We start from the raw sequence: 18,770 nt of genomic DNA on the forward strand, positions 1-18,770 counted from the left end.
TCCAATTATAAATCTAATGTATTCTTAAAAAAACCAATTGGACTTGGCTCTGTAACTATTTTCAATTCTCAACCTTTCAAAAGACAAATGAACTTTTGTTTTGTTTTAAAAAAGGGTGAAAGTAAAACATGTCTATTCTCTTCCCAAAGCTAACCTCATTCTACATTACCTCTTAAAAACAATTATCTTTCTCACGATGCCTTCTAAAAGTTGTGCTCTTTCTATAGTTGACTTGATTTCATTACAATCTAAACCCAAAAAAAAAACAAAGAAACAAGAATATCTTTGACCAAATATAACAAATCCTAAAAATGGCCAAAGATTAGGATCACAACAGAAAATTAAAGACGACTACCATGCACTATTTATACTACAGAAAAATTCAACAGGCAAATAAAAAAAAAACAAAAATATGAAGATCTTTTGTTTAATTCTCTTGTTGTTCTCATTCTTTGTCTCCACTTCTCTTGCCGTCGAACCTCCTCCCGACACAATCTACCAAAACTTTCTCCAATGTTTCACAAACCAAACGAAAGCTCCTCCTAACTCATTATCCGACGTTGTTTTACCAAAAACCGCTGCAGCTTTCACCCCTGTCCTACGTGCTTACATCCGAAACGCGCGTTTCAACACCACCACGTCTCCCAAACCCGCGATCGTTATCGCTGCGCGTTCTGAGAGCCACGTCCAAGCTGCCGTCGTCTGCACGAAATCGCTAAACATCCAGCTGAAAACTCGAAGCGGTGGCCATGACTACGAAGGCATTTCCTACGTCTCTAACAATCCTTTCTTCGTCCTCGACATGTCGAACCTCCGTAACGTCACTGTCGACCCTGCAACCGAATCTGCATGGGTCGGAGCTGGTGCTACACTAGGTGAGGTTTACTACAGGATTTGGGAAAAAACCAAAACTCACGGCTTTCCTGCCGGAGTTTGTCCCACGGTTGGAGCAGGAGGTCACATTAGCGGCGGTGGTTATGGAAACATGATCAGAAAGTACGGCCTGTCCGTTGACTACGTCACCGACGCTAAAATCGTAGACGTTAATGGACAGATTCTTGATCGCAAGGCAATGGGAGAAGATCTGTTTTGGGCTATTAACGGCGGAGGCGGTGCGAGCTTCGGTGTGATCTTAGCTTTCAGGATCAAGCTTGTCCCCGTCCCACCTACCGTTACCGTTTTTAGAGTAGAGAAAAACTTGGACGAAAACGCTCTTGACATGGTCCATAAATGGCAGTTCGTTGCTCCCAAGACTGATCCAGGTCTATTCATGAGGCTCTTGTTACAGCCTGTGACTCGAAACAAAATCCAAACGGTTCGAGCATCGGTTGTGGCTATGTTCTTGGGGAACTCAAACGATGTTTTCTCTCTGCTAACCAAAGATTTCCCAGAGCTTGGTTTGAAGAAGGAGAATTGCACAGAGATGACTTGGATACAGTCGGTGATGTGGTGGGCGAACAACGATAACGCCACAGCGATTAAACCCGAGATTCTACTGGACCGTGACCCTGATTCTGCATATTTCCTTAAAAGGAAATCCGATTTCGTCGATAAAGAGATCACCAAAGAGGGTTTAGATTTCTTGTTCAAGAAGATGATTGAAGTTGGGAAGATAGGTTTAGTGTTTAATCCATACGGAGGGATAATGACCGAGGTGCCTACGACGAAGACTCCATTCCCGCACAGAACTAAGCTTTACAAAGTCCAGCATTCGATGAACTGGAAAGATCCGGGAACAGAAGCGGAAAGCAGTTTCTTGCAGAAGGCAAGAACTTTCTATAGCTACATGGCTCCTTATGTGACCAAGAACCCTAGACACACGTATATCAATTACAGGGATTTGGATATTGGAGTTAATAGCCATGGCCCAAACAGTTTCAGAGAAGCAGAGGTTTACGGGAGGATGTATTTCGGAGAGAATTTTGATCGGTTGGTGAAAGTGAAAACTGCCGTGGATCCGCAAAACTTCTTCAGAGACGAACAGAGTATACCTACCTTGCCTAACAAACCACCTAGGCGTTAGTTTCTAGGCATCTAACTGAGTTTCTTTTGATATCCAAAACTACAATATACGAATCTGTATGTACAATATATGCCATCTGAAAAATGATGTTTGCTTTTTGTAATTATAAAAATGTTATCAATAACGGTCTAAAGCCTCAAAATTTCAGCAAAATCAAATCTGCTTTTGTATGAACTACCCCAGTTCCACTCATATCTTACACAATCAAGAGATTCTATGATCCTAAGGACATAAGAAACCAAAATAGCGCAACATAACAAAGGGATGCTTCTCAAATCTTCTGGCTCGATGCTAATACAGATGCTTTTATAGACACCAGGAGCCTTCAGACAACTCAGAAAACTTGCCTGATGTTTATGTTGATCCTCGAAGTTTTGATGTACTCTGCGAAATAACTTCCACCTTCACGGGATAATTCTGATTCAAGAGCGCCAATTTCCGCATTTTCTTCGTCCGTAAAGATACGGGGTACGCCTGCATAGTCAACAGATATTATCTCAAATCAGAGACAGAACAATATGAGCAACTCGGGCTTCTTTTTGCAATAGAGTGTCAAAGGACTGTGTAAAGTGAAGCATGTTACCGTGATAGCACTCCCTGGCATCTCCAGCCATTAGTACAATATCTCCACTTCTGAGATACATAGCATGAGGAGGATCCTCTTTTGATTTCCCGCCTAAGAGGAAAATAGCTTTACATCCAAGGCTGCGTAAGGAAAATGCAAGGGAGATAACTCACTATTGCGCTTCAAAATAGGTATGATACTACGTATTGCTAAGATAGAAGGCAAAGAGATACCTCATGCTTACAATGGGTTTACTCCAGTCAGCTTCCATGTCATCAAGGTGACCTCCAAGGGTATCACCTAAAGAGCGAGTTAAAAAGGTATTCAAACTTCTACATCTTTGAAAGATTAACCTTTTCCAAAGCAAGAAAGTACAAAATCTAAGGTAACTCTACCTAAGCCAAAATAGTTTACAATGGCACCCTCTGGACGAAATTCCTCCCCGGCAGGCATTGCAATGGCGGCGTGTGTCTTAGCTAGTTGACAGAGTGCATCAGGGATGTCATTATGAGGGAGAGAAACATCATAGTTACGCTGGAAAAAAGAAGACAAACGTTTCAGCATTCAGTTTAGGCTACACAATAGGTTGCTGAAACTCATCAAAACAAGTTCAAGATCTGAACCTTGGACCAATCAAACTGTAGACCAAGAGTGCTCCAACGAAGCTTCCTCAAAAGAACTGAAGCTGAAACTGTTTTGCAACTTCTCTCTTTTTCCTTTGCAATACCTTCTTCTTCTTCATAAAACTTCCATATGTTGTTGGTAAGATCCTCTTGGACCAACACCTTGTCTTCTTTAGCTGAATCAAACAAATCAGCAATAGGACCATAAATCGCATTGTGGTTTGTTCTATTAGGAGGCTGTGGAAAAGTCGTCAAGCTCTCTTTGATCCATTTGCATTGCTCCTCCAAACTCAATGCACCAGGGATAAAGTAAAAACCTTTATAAATCATTACAAACCCACTTCCATAAGTACAAATCTGTTCAAAAAAACTGAGTCTTTAGGATTCTAATTTGGAAAATTGGAGATTTTTTAACTTACCGGGTCGATCCTCGATGCAGAACACTGGGGAAGAATCAACAGCTTCGATAACCCTAATCCCGTCAGGCAAAACACCAGTTTTGTTGAAATCTTGAAGAATCAAATCGAAATCGAGCAATTCAGATAAATCAATTGGCTTAGGGAGCTTCTTCCTGCGAATTCAAGTGGAGGAAATATATAAGTAGTGGGGAGAAGGGATACAAAAACAAACGCAAAAGTGAGAGAAATTGGATTTTTACTTACTTTCTAGTGAATTTAGAAAGCTGTTCATAGTAAAGTTTGTATTTTTTCTCAGCTCGCCGGAAAGCCGTAGCGTCGTCAGAGACGTTCGCCGGTTCGTACATCTTCCAACTTCACCGGTCGATGTCTAATCTCTCTCTCTCTGTCTTGTGCGAATTAACGAGTTTTAAATTAGAGTTATTATTTTTTTTTTTTTAATAGGTGAACTATTCATTTTTTTTTTTTTCTGTGTGTTATTTTAGGATATTTTTCTTTTTTATTTGCTGTTTCTAAAATCGTTTTATGATATTAACAATTCAAAAAGAAAAAAAAAAAGTAAATTAGTTTAGAACGTTTCAAGTATAGTTTTGTTTTATATACCCTATCACATAAATAAAAAAGGAGTAAATTAGATCGTCTTAGATGGTTTGTATAGTTTAGTTTTCGTGAAAATAATATTAGAGCGATTTACTTTTTTTGACGTTTTCTTTTTTTATAAAATTCACCATATATCAAACAACTTTCTTATATTGTAAATGCTAGCCATTTTTAAATGAATGTAATTGGATGAAAAATAGATTATCTCGAATGGTACTAAAATGTAAAATTATTAATTTATCTAATATTAGAGCTAATTACTTTTTTTTAATAAATATTTTATAAAATTCACCATATATCAAACAGTTTTCTTAGATTGTGGCCCTGTTCGTTTATGAGTCGCTACAGTAGCGACAGTGACCATGAAAAATACCTTCGCTCCTTCTTTCTCTCTCTTCATCTTGCCTTCAATTTCGATCGCTGCGACTAGAATATCAAGAATTTGGAGTCGCCGGAAAAATCAGCGATGAGACCCAAGCCATGATCTGAATCAGCGACTGTTGCTACTTTTTTTATAATCAAATCACCATTTTTGAAATCAGATAAAAGAAGCTCGAAACACAAAAGTTGCAGAACCTTTCATCTTCTTCTATGACTTAATTAATTGGGATTTTACAGTATTTATAATTATACCCTTTACAATATTCAGAATTACAAAAAGGAATATTTTTAAACCAGTCGCTACAGTAGCGACTCAAAAACGAACAGAGCCAGTAAATGCTAGTCACTTTTAAATAAAAAAATTTGGATGAAAAAAAGATTATCTCAAATGGTATTAATATGTAAAATTGATAATTCATCTAATATTATAGCTAATTACTTTTTTTAAAAATAAATATTTTATAAAATTCACCATATATCAAACAGTTTTCTTAGATTGTAAATGCTAGCCACTTTTAATAAAAAAAAATTGGATGAAAAATAGATTATCTCAAATGGTAATATGTAAAATTGATAATTCATCTAATATTATAGCTAATTACTTCTTTAAAAAGAAAAATATTTTATAAAATTCATTATATATCAAACAGTTTTTTTAGATTGTAAATGACAACCACTTTTAAATGAAAAAAAAAATTGGATGAAAAATAGATGATCTCAAATGGTACTAAAATGTAAAATTGATAATTCATCTAATATTAGAGCTAATTACTTATTTTATAAAAATATATATTATAAAATTCACCATGTATCAAACAGTTTTCTTAGATTGTAAATGCTAGCCACTTTTAAATAAAAAAATTGGATGAAAAGTAGATTATCTCAAATGGTACTAAAATGTAAAATTGATAATTCATCTAATATTAGAGCTAATTACTTTTTTTATAAAAATATATATTATAAAATTCACCATGTATCAAACAGTTTTCTTAGATTGTAAATGCTAGCCACTTTTAAATAAAAAAATTGGATGAAAAGTAGATTATCTCAAATGGTACTAAAATGTAAAATTGATAATTCATCTAATATTAGAGCTAATTACTTTTTTTTAATAAATATTTTATAAAATTCACCATATATCAAACAGTTTTCTTAGATTATAAATGCTAGCCACTTTTAAATAAAAAGAAATTGGATGAAAAATAGATTATCTCAAAGGTACTAATATGTAAAATTGATAATTCATCTAATATTAGAGCTAATTACTTCTTTTATAAAAATATATATTATAAAATTCACCATGTATCAAACAGTTTTCTTAGATGGTAAATGCTAGCCACTTTTAGATGAAAAAATTGGATGAAAAGTAGATTATCTCAAATGGTACTAAAATGTAAAATTCATAATTCATCTAATATTCGAACTAATTACTTCTTTTATAAAAATATATATTATAAAATTCACCATGTATCAAACAGTTTTCTTAGATGGTAAATGCTAGCCACTTTTAGATGAAAAAATTGGATGAAAAGTAGATTATCTCAAATGGTACTAAAATGTAAAATTCATAATTCATCTAATATTCGAACTAATTACTTCTTTTATAAAAATATATATTATAAAATTCACCATGTATCAAACAGTTTTCTTAGATGGTAAATGCTAGCCACTTTTAGATGAAAAAATTGGATGAAAAGTAGATTATCTCAAATGGTACTAAAATGTAAAATTCATAATTCATCTAATATTCGAACTAATTACTTCTTTTATAAAAATATATATTATAAAATTCACCATGTATCAAACAGTTTTCTTAGATGGTAAATGCTAGCCACTTTTAGATGAAAAAATTGGATGAAAAGTAGATTATCTCAAATGGTACTAAAATGTAAAATTCATAATTCATCTAATATTCGAACTAATTACTTCTTTTATAAAAATATATATTATAAAATTCACCATGTATCAAACAGTTTTCTTAGATGGTAAATGCTAGCCACTTTTAGATGAAAAAATTGGATGAAAAGTAGATTATCTCAAATGGTACTAAAATGTAAAATTCATAATTCATCTAATATTCGAACTAATTACTTCTTTTATAAAAATATATATTATAAAATTCACCATGTATCAAACAGTTTTCTTAGATGGTAAATGCTAGCCACTTTTAGATGAAAAAATTGGATGAAAAGTAGATTATCTCAAATGGTACTAAAATGTAAAATTCATAATTCATCTAATATTCGAACTAATTACTTCTTTTATAAAAATATATATTATAAAATTCACCATGTATCAAACAGTTTTCTTAGATGGTAAATGCTAGCCACTTTTAGATGAAAAAATTGGATGAAAAGTAGATTATCTCAAATGGTACTAAAATGTAAAATTCATAATTCATCTAATATTCGAACTAATTACTTCTTTTATAAAAATATATATTATAAAATTCACCATGTATCAAACAGTTTTCTTAGATGGTAAATGCTAGCCACTTTTAGATGAAAAAATTGGATGAAAAGTAGATTATCTCAAATGGTACTAAAATGTAAAATTCATAATTCATCTAATATTCGAACTAATTACTTCTTTTATAAAAATATATATTATAAAATTCACCATGTATCAAACAGTTTTCTTAGATGGTAAATGCTAGCCACTTTTAGATGAAAAAATTGGATGAAAAGTAGATTATCTCAAATGGTACTAAAATGTAAAATTCATAATTCATCTAATATTCGAACTAATTACTTCTTTTATAAAAATATATATTATAAAATTCACCATGTATCAAACAGTTTTCTTAGATGGTAAATGCTAGCCACTTTTAGATGAAAAAATTGGATGAAAAGTAGATTATCTCAAATGGTACTAAAATGTAAAATTCATAATTCATCTAATATTCGAACTAATTACTTCTTTTATAAAAATATATATTATAAAATTCACCATGTATCAAACAGTTTTCTTAGATGGTAAATGCTAGCCACTTTTAGATGAAAAAATTGGATGAAAAGTAGATTATCTCAAATGGTACTAAAATGTAAAATTCATAATTCATCTAATATTCGAACTAATTACTTCTTTTATAAAAATATATATTATAAAATTCACCATGTATCAAACAGTTTTCTTAGATGGTAAATGCTAGCCACTTTTAGATGAAAAAATTGGATGAAAAGTAGATTATCTCAAATGGTACTAAAATGTAAAATTCATAATTCATCTAATATTCGAACTAATTACTTCTTTTATAAAAATATATATTATAAAATTCACCATGTATCAAACAGTTTTCTTAGATGGTAAATGCTAGCCACTTTTAGATGAAAAAATTGGATGAAAAGTAGATTATCTCAAATGGTACTAAAATGTAAAATTCATAATTCATCTAATATTCGAACTAATTACTTCTTTTATAAAAATATATATTATAAAATTCACCATGTATCAAACAGTTTTCTTAGATGGTAAATGCTAGCCACTTTTAGATGAAAAAATTGGATGAAAAGTAGATTATCTCAAATGGTACTAAAATGCAAAATTGATCATTCATCTAATATTAGAGCTAATTACTTCTTTTATAAAAACATATATTATAATATTCGCCATGTATCAAACAGTTTTCTTAGATTGTAAATGCTAGCCACTTTTAAATAATAAAAATTGAATGAAAAATAGATTATCTCAAATGGTATTAAAATGTAAAATTGATAATTCATCTAATATTAGAGCTAATTACTTATTTTTTAAAAAATATATATTATGAAAAAAAATTGTAAATGCTAGCCACTTAAAGATGAAAAAAAATGGATGAAAATAGATTATCTCAAAAAAAAATTTACGCAAATAGTACTAAAATGTAAAACTGACAATCCATCTAATATTAGAGCTACTTACTTCTTTTTTTTAAAAATAGTTTATAAAATTCACCATATATCAAACAGTTTTCTAAGATTGTAAATGCTAGCCACTTTTAGACGAAAAAATTGGAACAAAAAAAGATTATCTCAAATAGTACTAAAATGTAAAATTGATAATTCATCTAATATTAGAACTAATTACTTCTTTTTAAAAAAATATATTATCAAATTCACCATATATCAGACAGTTTCCTTAGATTGTGCTAGCCACTTTTAGATGAAAAAATTGGATGAAAAATAGATTATCTCAAACGGTACTAAAATGTAAAATTAATAATTCATCTAATATTAGAGCTAATTAGTTATTTTTACAAAAAATTTTTTTTATAAAATTCACCATATTTCAAACAGTTTTCTTAAATTTTAAATGCCAGCCACTTTTAAATGAAAAAAAATATATGAAAAATAGATTATTCAAATGGTATTAAAATGTAAAATTGATAATTCATCTAATATTAGAGCTACTTACTTCTTTTAAAAAAAAATAGTTTATAAAATTCACCATATATCAAACAGTTTTCTAAGATTGTAAATGTTAGCCACTTTTAGACGAAAAAATTGGAAGAAAACAAAATTATCTCAACTGGTACTAAAATGTAAAATTGATAATTCATCTAATATTAGAACTAATTACTTCTTTTAAAAAAATATATTATCAAATTCACCATATATCAAACAGTTTACTTAGATTGTAAATGCTAGCCACTTTTAGATAAAAAAATTGGATGAAAAATAGATTATCTCAAACGGTACTAAAATGTAAAATTGATAATTCATCTAATACTAGAGCTAATTAGTTATTTTTACAAAAAAAAAAATATTTTATAAAATTCACCATATATCAAACAGTTTTCTTAAATTTTAAATGCCAGCCACTTTTAAATGAAAAAAAAAATGGATGAAAAATAGATTATTCAAATGGTATTAAAATGTAAAATTGATAATTTATCTAATATTAGAGCTAATTACTTCTTTTATCAAAAAATATATTATAAAATTCACCATGTATCAAACAGTTTTCTTAGATTGTAAATGCTAGCCACTTTTAAATAAAAAAAAGATTGGATGAAAAATAGATTATCTCAAATGGTACTAAAATGTAAAATTGATAATTCATCTAATATTAGAGCTAATTACTTATTTTTACAAAAAAATATTTTATAAAATTCACCATATATCAAACAGTTTTCTTAAATTTAAAATGCCAGCCACTTTTAAATGAAAAAAAAAATGGATAAAAATAGATTATTCAAATGGTACTAAAATGTAAAATTGATGATTCATCTAATACTAGAGCTAATTACTTATTTTTACAAAAAAAAAATATATATTATAAAGTTCACCATATATCAAACAGTTTTCTTAGATTGCAAAAGCTAGTCACTTTTAAATGAAAAAATTGGATGAAAAATAGATTATCTTAAATGGTACTAAAATGTAAAATTTATAATTCATCTAATATTAGAGCTAATTACTTATTTTTACAAAAAAATATTTTATAAATTTACAATATATCAAACAATTTTCTTAGACAAACGTGAAAAGCGAGTTGGGGAAAAATGTTTATAAAGCAATTTTTATATATTATATAAAGTGTTTTTTTGTTCGCTTATTAGATAAAAATGTCAATTTGCCAACTAACCGAATTTAAACATATAATTAAGAATGTAACATGCTGTTTTTAAAAATTAAATGAATAACATGAAAGGGAAAATGACCAATTCATCTAATATTAGAACTAATTACTTCTTTTGTTTTATATAAATATTTTATTAAATTCACTATATATCAAATAGTTTTAATCCACTCAACAGAAAATATAAATAAGATGAAAACTATTCATTTATATTTTTTTCATCTAATTAATTTATAGAATAACCATTTCTTAATAATTTTGATAAAGTTTAGGAACTCTTTTAAACCCAAATTCTTTGAAATAAAGTCAAAATTAGAGTAGTCCACTTACTTTTCAACAAAATATCCATGCATCATCAAAACTATTTATTGTTCACAGAAACAAAAAAAAAAATATATTTCCTTTTTGTCGGCTAAACTATTTTTGTAATTCAATTATTAAAAAAATGATATATATATGGTGTGTGTAGTATATAGTATAAGTAAACGTCTGTGGACCTTTCCGTCTTAAGAGAGTATTCATACATTCATAGAGTTTGCTCTTTCCTTTGAAAGACCTTCCAGAAAAACCAAAAAAAAAATCCAGACTTTTTTTTTGTTTTTGTTGTGACTTTGACGTTATCTCCATGACTCTCCATTCTTTCTTACCAAATCCATTTGCCCCATTGAGACTTCTGTTGACCTAAATTCTTTCACATTGCCCCTTCTTTATTATTACTCCTCTGAACACAACAACAAACAAATCTCTTCACTTTTGGTTTTGTGGTATGGCTCTGAGGTGTTGTGGTTTTCCCATTTGGGTTTGTCCTCAAACGACTCATCATCATCGTTCTTCTCTGGTGGGTCATTCCGAATTCGAAGCTAAACGCCGTCGTTTCTGCCTCTGGGTTTGCTCTTCTTCCTCCTCAGCTTCTCAGAGAGCTCTAGTCACTGCCATTGAAGGCGAGATTCCTTATGGCCGTGAGCTGAAAAAGTCTTCCTCTGGTGAAATGGGTCTGACTCGGGAGACTGAATCTGTTACTTTTCATAGAGACTTGAGTATGCTTCCTAGTGAGTTCTCCTTCCCCTTTCTCTCAGTTTAATCGGAACATGTTGTTTTTTATGGAAATGCTGATTGGTTTGTTGTGTGTTATGCGTTCATCGAATTCAAAAATTGTATATTTAGGGGCTTCTTTTTAGCTGAATTTGATTTTGAAGGATCCTCTTTGTTTAAGTAGATGAGAAAGCAGTTACATGCTCAGAGATGTTGTCGATCATTCATCTTTGTTTCGCATTCTTTACCAATAGCCTTGACCACGTCTGAAGAGATAACAATGACCATGTCCTTTGCATCGTTGCTTGTTTCTGTTCATATGTGAATACAACTCTATGAAAGTCCTCTGAACTTTAGTTCTCTAGATTACTGAATTTAACAGTTGTTTTGGCTGTTATAGTGTATACACTGAAATGAGTACTAAATTATGCACTGACCTGACTAATGTTTCGGCACTTTCTTGATTCCAATAATGGCAAATGTCTTTTGACGTTAGATTCCTTCTGTTTACCATCTACATTTGATGTTAAGATTCGATCTTTCTTGTAGTGTAATGGATCAATATCATTATCATTTGCATTGCAACTTTAGGCTTTGTTATATGTGAACTGATCTAAGATGCTTTAATTCCTCCCAACATTGTTTATAGAAAATGGAGCACTAGATATGTTTTGTTGATGCTAGATTCTTTATTCCTTCAAGTGTATCAATCTGCATTGAGAGTGGAGTACGCGATATGTTTGTTATTACTGGTTTCTTTTTCCAGATTAGTAGCTGCATTTGATCTTTCTTGTCGTGTAGTCTCATAGATAGATCAATCAATGTCCTTTGTACTGCAGCATAGAATTTGCTACACGTATATCGATCTGTTTGAAAAGGAAAGTACTGGATATGTTTTGGTAATACTAAAATCTGTTTTCCATATTAGTAGCTGCATTGATGTTTCAGATTCGATCTTTCTTGTCGTGTAGTCTCTTCGGTAGATCAATCATTAGTAGCTACACGTATAGTGATCTGTTTTGGAAATGGACATACTCGATATGTTTTTGTTAATACTAAGTACTTTTTAACATATTAGTAGCTGCATTTGATGTTTCAGATTTGTCCATTCTTGTCATGTTATCTCATAAAAGGATCAATCATTGTCATTTACATCACAACATAGGGCTTACTGTCTGCACTGAAAATGGAGGGTACCACATGTTTTGTTAATACTGGTTTCCCTTTTCCATATTAGTAGCTGCACTTGATGTTTGAGATTCAGTCTTGCTTTTCATGTAGTCTCTCTCATAAAGGGATGAATCATTGTCATTTGTATCGTGCCATAGGGACATATGTTCTCAATCTATTTTGAGTGAGAAACTTACTTTCCAATCCCAGAAGTATTATGAAACTCCAGTGCATTGTCTGTCATATCTTCGTTATTATCGATCATATTACTTTTTAATCTCTCCCTGTTGCAAGCCCTAACATCTAAATTTGATTACAGAACCACTAACTGCAAACAGTCTTTACTCTTCTGCCAGTGATGATTCAAAAGTGCGAATTTCATTTCAGGTGAAATATTAAATTTCCTTACCTAACTGCAAATTTGTGTTCCTCGTTCTTTAAGTTGCTTGTGTTTACACACACTCTACAATTGCAGGGCATACCAGGTGCATATAGTGAGACAGCAGCATTAAAAGCATATCCAAATTGTGAAACCGTACCATGTGAACAGTTTGAAGCTGCGTTCCAGGTTTTGATTTATCTACCACTTCTAATATATTCATTCCCACACAAAAAAGGTTTGGTGCTTTACTATGTTTTCATATGACTGATTCTTAGGCTGTTGAGCTGTGGTTGGTGGATAAAGCAGTGTTACCGATCGAGAATTCGGTAGGTGGTAGTATCCACCGTAATTATGATTTGCTTCTTCGTCATAGGCTTCACATTGTCCAAGAAGTCCAATTGCCTGTGAATCATTGTCTCTTAGGAGTGCCTGGTGTTAAAATAGAAGAGATTAAATGTGTTCTAAGCCATCCTCAGGTTCTTTTGCACCCATTACCTTCAGACTCGCTTCAACTTCACTCATTTTGAATACTGTTTATTCATTTTTCTTTCTCTCCAGGCACTTGATCAGTGTGTGAATTCACTTAACAATTTAGGCATACAGAGAATTTCTGCAGAAGACACTGCCACTGCTGCTCAGGTGACAGCGATAACGACTTTATTCTTAGTTCAGTTCACATAAAAGATTTTACGTAATTAGTTTTTACCCCGGTGAAATAATTAAACATCAAGCGTTTCTTCAGACAGTTTCTTCAAGCGGCAAGAGCGATGTAGGAGCAATTGCGAGTGTACGGGCTGCAAATATATATGGCCTAGATATTCTTGCCGAGAATATACAAGTAACTAGTCTCCATCTTCTACTTAATTGATAGATTTGTTTCCTTTGAGAATGTATCAAATGGAATGATTTATGACAGAGAAGGAATGTGACATATCGACTATCCATTATCTCTACGTTAATATTTTTCGACGGTTTTCAGGATGATGCTAACAATGTGACCCGCTTTCTAATACTTGCGAGAGAGCCTATGATTCCAAGAACAGATCGACCATATAAGGTAATCACATATTCTTATATACTAACTAAATTGGCTTAAACTTATAGTTCCCAATAGTAATGCTCTTATGTTTATCTCAGACAAGTATCGTGTTCTCGTTAGAAGAAGGTCCTGGTGTGCTGTTCAAGGCCTTGGCTGTTTTTGCTTTAAGAAGCATTAGTTTATCTAAGGTAAGCTCCAAGGAAAAGTTGGACCCTGTTATCAGTAACTTCTTCAGCAAATAGGAACATATGACGTAGCTTTTGCTCTCTTTTAGATAGAAAGTCGTCCGCAGAGAAAAAGACCGTTAAGAGTAGTTGATGGTTCTAACAATGGAAGCGCTAAGTAAGTAGTTTTCTAACACACAAACATGCACACATCTTTTTTGAGAAGTAGTTGAGTGATTTTGTTTTGTGATGATGACAGGTACTTTGATTACTTATTCTACATTGATTTTGAAGCTTCCATGGCTGAAACACGTGCTCAGCATGCTCTTGGCCATCTACAGGTCCCAGTACTCGCGAACACCAGAGCTTTTATTTTATAGCAGGTCTTAAGGCTCACCAATTCTAAAGAACTTACCTTTTTGTTTTGCAGGAATTCGCAAGTTTCATCCGCATCCTGGGGTGTTATCCAATGGATCTAGTCAGATAATCGAGCAAATCTCCTATTGATTTCATGTTACCATACCGTGCAGAACCATGTGAATATATCCAAACAGAAGAACAAGGTTTGTGGCTTTGGTATACCGAAAGACTCTTTTTTCACCATTTCCTCATCTTAGAAGTTTAGCTCCAAACTCCTTATTGCTGAGACAGAAACAGTTGATCTAGCTTTTGTTAAGAACATGCTTTGTACATTAAACAGGTTTTCTCTGTTAATATCAGTGAATAATTTGTTGTATGAAAAAAAAATCTCCGATACCTGTTTCTTAATCCTCATTACAAAAGGTGGGGCATTGTTAATCAATCAAACTTGTGATTACCATATGATCATTACAAAAGGTGAGGATCATCTTGATTTGTGATTAGTTTCTTAATCCTCATTACAAAAGGTGGGGCATCGTTAATCAGTAAGACTGATCTGATCTTTCACTTCCAATCAGGAAATAAGGACTTTCCCATACCCCAAAAAAAAAAAAAAAAAAAAAAAAAAAAAAAAAAAAAAAAANAAACCAAGATGCCGTTTAACATCAGTTCGAAATGGATAAACCCTACACACCAATCTTGGTGTTTCATACAGTTTTAACCATAGTCACAAAATTTCTACTAGAGAAAACCAAACTTCGAGCTCTGAGTAGTTTGACCTCATTTTGGCGAAAGGGTTAAAAGAAGACCGAAATGATCGCTAGGCAACACTGGAAGCTCTAACATCTTCATATCACCCCTCACTTTCTTCTCTTTCACATATGATATTTCAGGAATCGCCTCTTTCCCAACCATCTCAATTCCGCCAAGCTTGTAATCATCCAGACGACACAAAATCCGGTCTAACCGTTTCCGCAATGCTCGGTTGGCAGACAACATTGGGTTTGCTTTTGTGTCGTATGTAAAACCCAAATCACCTGGTTTCAAGACCTCCCAAGCATCGACCCATTTGTCTAGCAAAGGAAATTTACCATCTAGCTTGTCGTCCCAGTTCATGTCTCCCCCGAATATCACGTTGGTATGAGCTCCAAGAATCTCGATTGCCTCTTTGGCTTGTTCAACGCGTTCTCGACTGAACATTTGGTCCCACTTTGGAGGAGCTGGAGACGGACTCTCGAGATGGCTAGTTGCAAACACAAGTGGCTTTCTCCCTGGAACTTCAACTTCTGCAATAGATAGTTCTCTTCCCATCATCGAGTTCCCAAAGCTTTTGTTGCTGAATGATTTCACGCCTAGCTTGCTCAACTGCAAATTACCCATAAGCGTCAGTTACAAAATCACAGGAAATATCTAAGCTTAAACGCTAAGAGCCTCATAGAAGCGGGGCAGAGTCTTTTACCAGCATGCAGTAGTAGACTCTCGAATCAGCCACATCAACTGAGACAGAACAAGAATACGCTTTCCACCAGTTCGACTTGCGGAAAATATTATAGATCGCAGGAGTGACTTCCTATAAGACCTCACAAAAACCCGTTTGTCAGAAAGCTGAACTACTTTTAAACTTTGCAGATAGACATCACTCAGTGGTAAAATGTAAAATAATGACCTGAAAACATATGAGATGAGGAGAATGAAGCTGAATAATCTGACCGATAGCTCTCATCCTTAGATTCAACTCAAGGTCTTCACGGAACCAAACATTGTAGCTCAAGATCTTTAAACAAGATAAAGGTGTTCCTGATTCAGAAGCTTCCCCTACAAAAACAAAAGTGACAAACAAAGTACTTATGCATCAACGAACAATAGAAAGCAACCATTAAGCTGAACGAGTAGAAACCAAAACCTTACACAATTTTAGGAGCAATCAGAAACCAACCTCAACCCAATTTTGTATGAAACACAAACCACACAGTAACAAAGAGACTAGTCTATTAAACTAATAAACAAGGTATGAGCCATACATAATCACACAGAACTCTAAAACCCTAGGGAGTACAAAAAGAACTGACCTTTCGTTTCAATTTCTTTGTTCTTCTTCTTCACAATACCCTGCGATTCAGAACGAACAACAGAACCACCATCAACCTCTACGACGTCATCATCCATATCCTTACGTTTGTTGCTACACCGCCGAAGAGGAAAGAAAACAGAGCCGACGGAAGAATCAGGGTTACTACTACTATCGAGACCCGAATCAGTCAATTCGTCAAAGCCCAGTAGAGAAGACGTTGGCGATCGCGTTCCACATACGTCGCAGATTGAGTTCTTGTACGTGTTCAAGAAAGTACAAGCCTTGCAAGCCCACTTCGCTTCATCGTTCGTGGAAATAGCGAGTGAAGGAGACGAAGAAGAAGGGAGAGATACGGGAGTCAAACAGATCATGCAATTGAGTTTCTGAGAAGGAGAATTGAGGAAAGTACATTTGTTGCAGGACCAAGAGGTCGAAGAAGACGATGACGACATTGGTAGAGTTGTGAGAATTCTGAAAAATCGAGTTTTTGACATTTATTTAACCCTAATTCCCCTTTTCCGATTTTGGCTTTTGTCGCTTAGGTTTCCTCTTAACGGCTATCCGTGTAATACGGCGCCGTTTCGATTGGTTCTCAACTTTAAAGTTTAAATGGTGAACCGTAATCAAACCGAAACTAACCGAATCAAACCGTAATTGGAAAGAGGAATACAAACAACATACAGTAAAACAATGTCGATGACGACGTTCAAGGAAGACACGATTTTATACAAAATTTTATAGCCACAAACAAGAATACAAGAGACTAAAATGGTCTACGAATAAAATAAGAAACTACAATATAATAAAATGTTTTAAGACCTAAAACTGTAACTCTGCCGACACCTTCATAGGCCAGTGGTGTTGCCTCTTATGACCTGGTTGGTAGTAGTATGGCGTTGGAGTTCGAGTCTGTTTCGCGTCATGGGATCAAAATGGGCTTCAATGGAGTTAAAATACTTGTAACTCACCGTGGAAAAATGATAAATCACCAAAATGGTAGCAACATAGAAGATGTTACAAGAATCATGATACTGACGTAGAAGCCTCTTGAGAGACTCCTTGAGGTAGCTTCACCAGCAGCGACTTGAGTTGAATTCACCACTGTCTGTGTCCTATTTCCGACCTTCTTGCTGCACAAAAGCTCATTGATTAACGAAAGCTTTTAAATGTATCACCACCTCTAAAAGTAAAGATAATGAGTTTTCACAAGGAATTAGTTTGTTATACAGAAAAACTTTCATACCTTCCCGGGAAAATGCAGCTTCCATGACCTGAAAACATACGCATCTTCCTAGTTTAGAAACTTTTATAATGAAAGACACGAAAAAGGAGAAAGACTTTTAGATCTAGTTAACACCATTTACAGATTTACACAACAAGGCTATGATCTTGACAAAACTTTTATTGTTATTGCCTGCTTATGAACCAAAGTAATAAACATGAAGAAGAAAAGAGTTGAATATGGATGAGAAGGTACAAGCAAGGCTAGTACGTTTTCCAAGACCATATGATCGCTAGTTTATTCCTTCGGATTCCCAAAAACAAACAAGCTTTACTGAAGGTGATTTACAACCATAATTCGAGATTCATAAACACCAGAACCTTCTTTGAGAACTAGCTTCTATATATTGGCTACAAAATCTGGTTAACACTGGTCTAGGACGTGTTACTTGCTTACAGCGATTAGGAACCGAATTGAGAATGGAAAAGCTTCAATGTCACCCAAGTCACACAAAATTCAGCATATAAGTAATTACTAAGACTCTACATTTTGGCACAAGACCAGATCAGACTCTTCCAACTTAGGATCTAAACTCTTAACAAATTCAGATGGTGTTTCTTGATTGTCATAAGTCTTCTACTATAGATCTTCAAACTGTAAACCGTAACACGAAATGAAGAAAAGGAAGAAGAAGAAGAAAAAAGCTTACTTGGGTCTGTAGTAGTGATCATTGCCACACCTTTGAAGTCACATGAACCAGAAGCTCTTCCTTCCTTCTGATAATAACTATTAAAAGCAAACGAAGCATGTCCCTTCACGTTATTCGGCTGATAACAACTCTCCCCAGGTTGAATCTCACTACAATTAGCTCTCCCAGGTCCACAAGACCAATCCAATGCAGCTTGAAGAGTCTTTGCATCCACACCATCCATAGCAATGCAGTAAGTCTGGTTTGTTGTATCATTTGCTAAGAATGTTCCACTTCCAGATACATGAAGCAAATAAACAGGCGTAGAGTTCCCATAGAACAATCCCCAGCTAGCTTCACTAATAGGAGGAGACCTCAAATCCTCGTTAAACAGCTCATAAATGTAGACACTTGGGGTCATCTCAGGATGCAAAGGAGTACCAGATCTATCAAATATATGCTTGATCAAATTGGA

The 18,770-nt window shown here is 33.4% G+C and overlaps 5 protein-coding genes across 8 annotated transcripts in view; 2 read left to right on the top strand and 3 right to left on the bottom strand.

Moving 5' to 3' along the window:
* LOC104755433 (reticuline oxidase-like protein) lies at positions 412-2,246 on the top strand. Its single transcript, XM_010477813.2, has one exon. It carries the CDS (start codon positions 413-415, stop codon positions 2,021-2,023), a length of 1,611 nt encoding a protein of 536 aa, XP_010476115.1. The 5' UTR covers position 412; the 3' UTR covers positions 2,024-2,246.
* Positions 2,101-4,037, bottom strand: LOC104755434 (alpha-ketoglutarate-dependent dioxygenase alkB). The gene is made up of 7 exons (XM_010477814.2): positions 3,874-4,037; positions 3,631-3,782; positions 3,212-3,528; positions 2,984-3,122; positions 2,822-2,888; positions 2,607-2,728; positions 2,101-2,497 (listed from the first exon to the last, which is right to left on the bottom strand). Exons 1-7 carry the CDS (start codon positions 3,972-3,974, stop codon positions 2,358-2,360), a joined length of 1,038 nt encoding a protein of 345 aa, XP_010476116.1. The 5' UTR covers positions 3,975-4,037; the 3' UTR covers positions 2,101-2,357.
* LOC104755435 (arogenate dehydratase/prephenate dehydratase 1, chloroplastic-like) lies at positions 10,668-14,697 on the top strand. Its single transcript, XM_010477815.2, has 11 exons — positions 10,668-11,216; positions 12,689-12,756; positions 12,845-12,937; positions 13,027-13,227; positions 13,310-13,390; positions 13,494-13,589; positions 13,731-13,808; positions 13,889-13,978; positions 14,065-14,132; positions 14,214-14,295; positions 14,385-14,697. Exons 1-11 carry the CDS (start codon positions 10,934-10,936, stop codon positions 14,439-14,441), a joined length of 1,197 nt encoding a protein of 398 aa, XP_010476117.1. The 5' UTR covers positions 10,668-10,933; the 3' UTR covers positions 14,442-14,697.
* Positions 14,783-16,898, bottom strand: LOC104755437 (tyrosyl-DNA phosphodiesterase 2-like). Its single transcript, XM_010477816.2, has 4 exons — positions 16,384-16,898; positions 15,981-16,129; positions 15,774-15,884; positions 14,783-15,679 (listed from the first exon to the last, which is right to left on the bottom strand). The coding sequence occupies exons 1-4, from the start codon at positions 16,877-16,879 to the stop codon at positions 15,095-15,097; spliced, it is 1,341 nt and encodes a 446-aa protein (XP_010476118.1). The 5' UTR covers positions 16,880-16,898; the 3' UTR covers positions 14,783-15,094.
* The window catches only part of LOC104755438 (glucan endo-1,3-beta-glucosidase 1-like), a 10,488-nt gene continuing 8,808 nt past the window's right edge, over positions 17,091-18,770 (bottom strand). For 2 of the 4 annotated variants that reach the window (XM_019239652.1, XM_010477818.2), the window contains exons 3-5: positions 18,317-18,736; positions 17,629-17,656; positions 17,091-17,515 (exon numbers count right to left, since the gene is read on the bottom strand). In XM_019239652.1, the coding sequence (XP_019095197.1) occupies positions 17,371-17,515; positions 17,629-17,656; positions 18,317-18,736 (593 nt within the window). In that variant the 3' untranslated portion in view covers positions 17,091-17,370. Of the gene's footprint in view, positions 17,516-17,628; positions 17,657-18,316 lie in introns of all 4 variants that reach the window. The other 2 variants (XM_010477817.2, XM_019239651.1) reach the window with 2 other exon arrangements.

This window comes from Camelina sativa, chromosome 17, assembly GCF_000633955.1.
Source record: "Camelina sativa cultivar DH55 chromosome 17, Cs, whole genome shotgun sequence".
Taxonomy (NCBI): domain Eukaryota; kingdom Viridiplantae; phylum Streptophyta; class Magnoliopsida; order Brassicales; family Brassicaceae; genus Camelina; species Camelina sativa.

Excerpts from the sequence above, each read along its gene's own strand:
- LOC104755433 (XM_010477813.2), top strand. The coding sequence starts at position 413 with ATGAAGATCTTTTGTTTAATTCTCTTGTTGTTCTCATTCTTTGTCTCC.
- LOC104755437 (XM_010477816.2), bottom strand. The coding sequence starts at position 16,879 with ATGTCAAAAACTCGATTTTTCAGAATTCTCACAACTCTACCAATGTCG. Across the intron at positions 16,130-16,383 it reads CAAAGAAATTGAAACGAAAG|GGGAAGCTTCTGAATCAGGA; the intron begins GTCAGTTCTTTT and ends TTGTTTTTGTAG. Across the intron at positions 15,885-15,980 it reads CTCATCTCATATGTTTTCAG|GAAGTCACTCCTGCGATCTA; the intron begins GTCATTATTTTA and ends GAGGTCTTATAG.
- LOC104755434 (XM_010477814.2), bottom strand. The coding sequence starts at position 3,974 with ATGTACGAACCGGCGAACGTCTCTGACGACGCTACGGCTTTCCGGCGA. Across the intron at positions 3,783-3,873 it reads CTTTCTAAATTCACTAGAAA|GAAGAAGCTCCCTAAGCCAA; the intron begins GTAAGTAAAAAT and ends TTGAATTCGCAG. Across the intron at positions 3,123-3,211 it reads TACAGTTTGATTGGTCCAAG|CGTAACTATGATGTTTCTCT; the intron begins GTTCAGATCTTG and ends TCTTTTTTCCAG.
- LOC104755435 (XM_010477815.2), top strand. The coding sequence starts at position 10,934 with ATGGCTCTGAGGTGTTGTGGTTTTCCCATTTGGGTTTGTCCTCAAACG. Across the intron at positions 11,217-12,688 it reads AGACTTGAGTATGCTTCCTA|AACCACTAACTGCAAACAGT; the intron begins GTGAGTTCTCCT and ends ATTTGATTACAG. Across the intron at positions 12,757-12,844 it reads AAGTGCGAATTTCATTTCAG|GGCATACCAGGTGCATATAG; the intron begins GTGAAATATTAA and ends CTACAATTGCAG.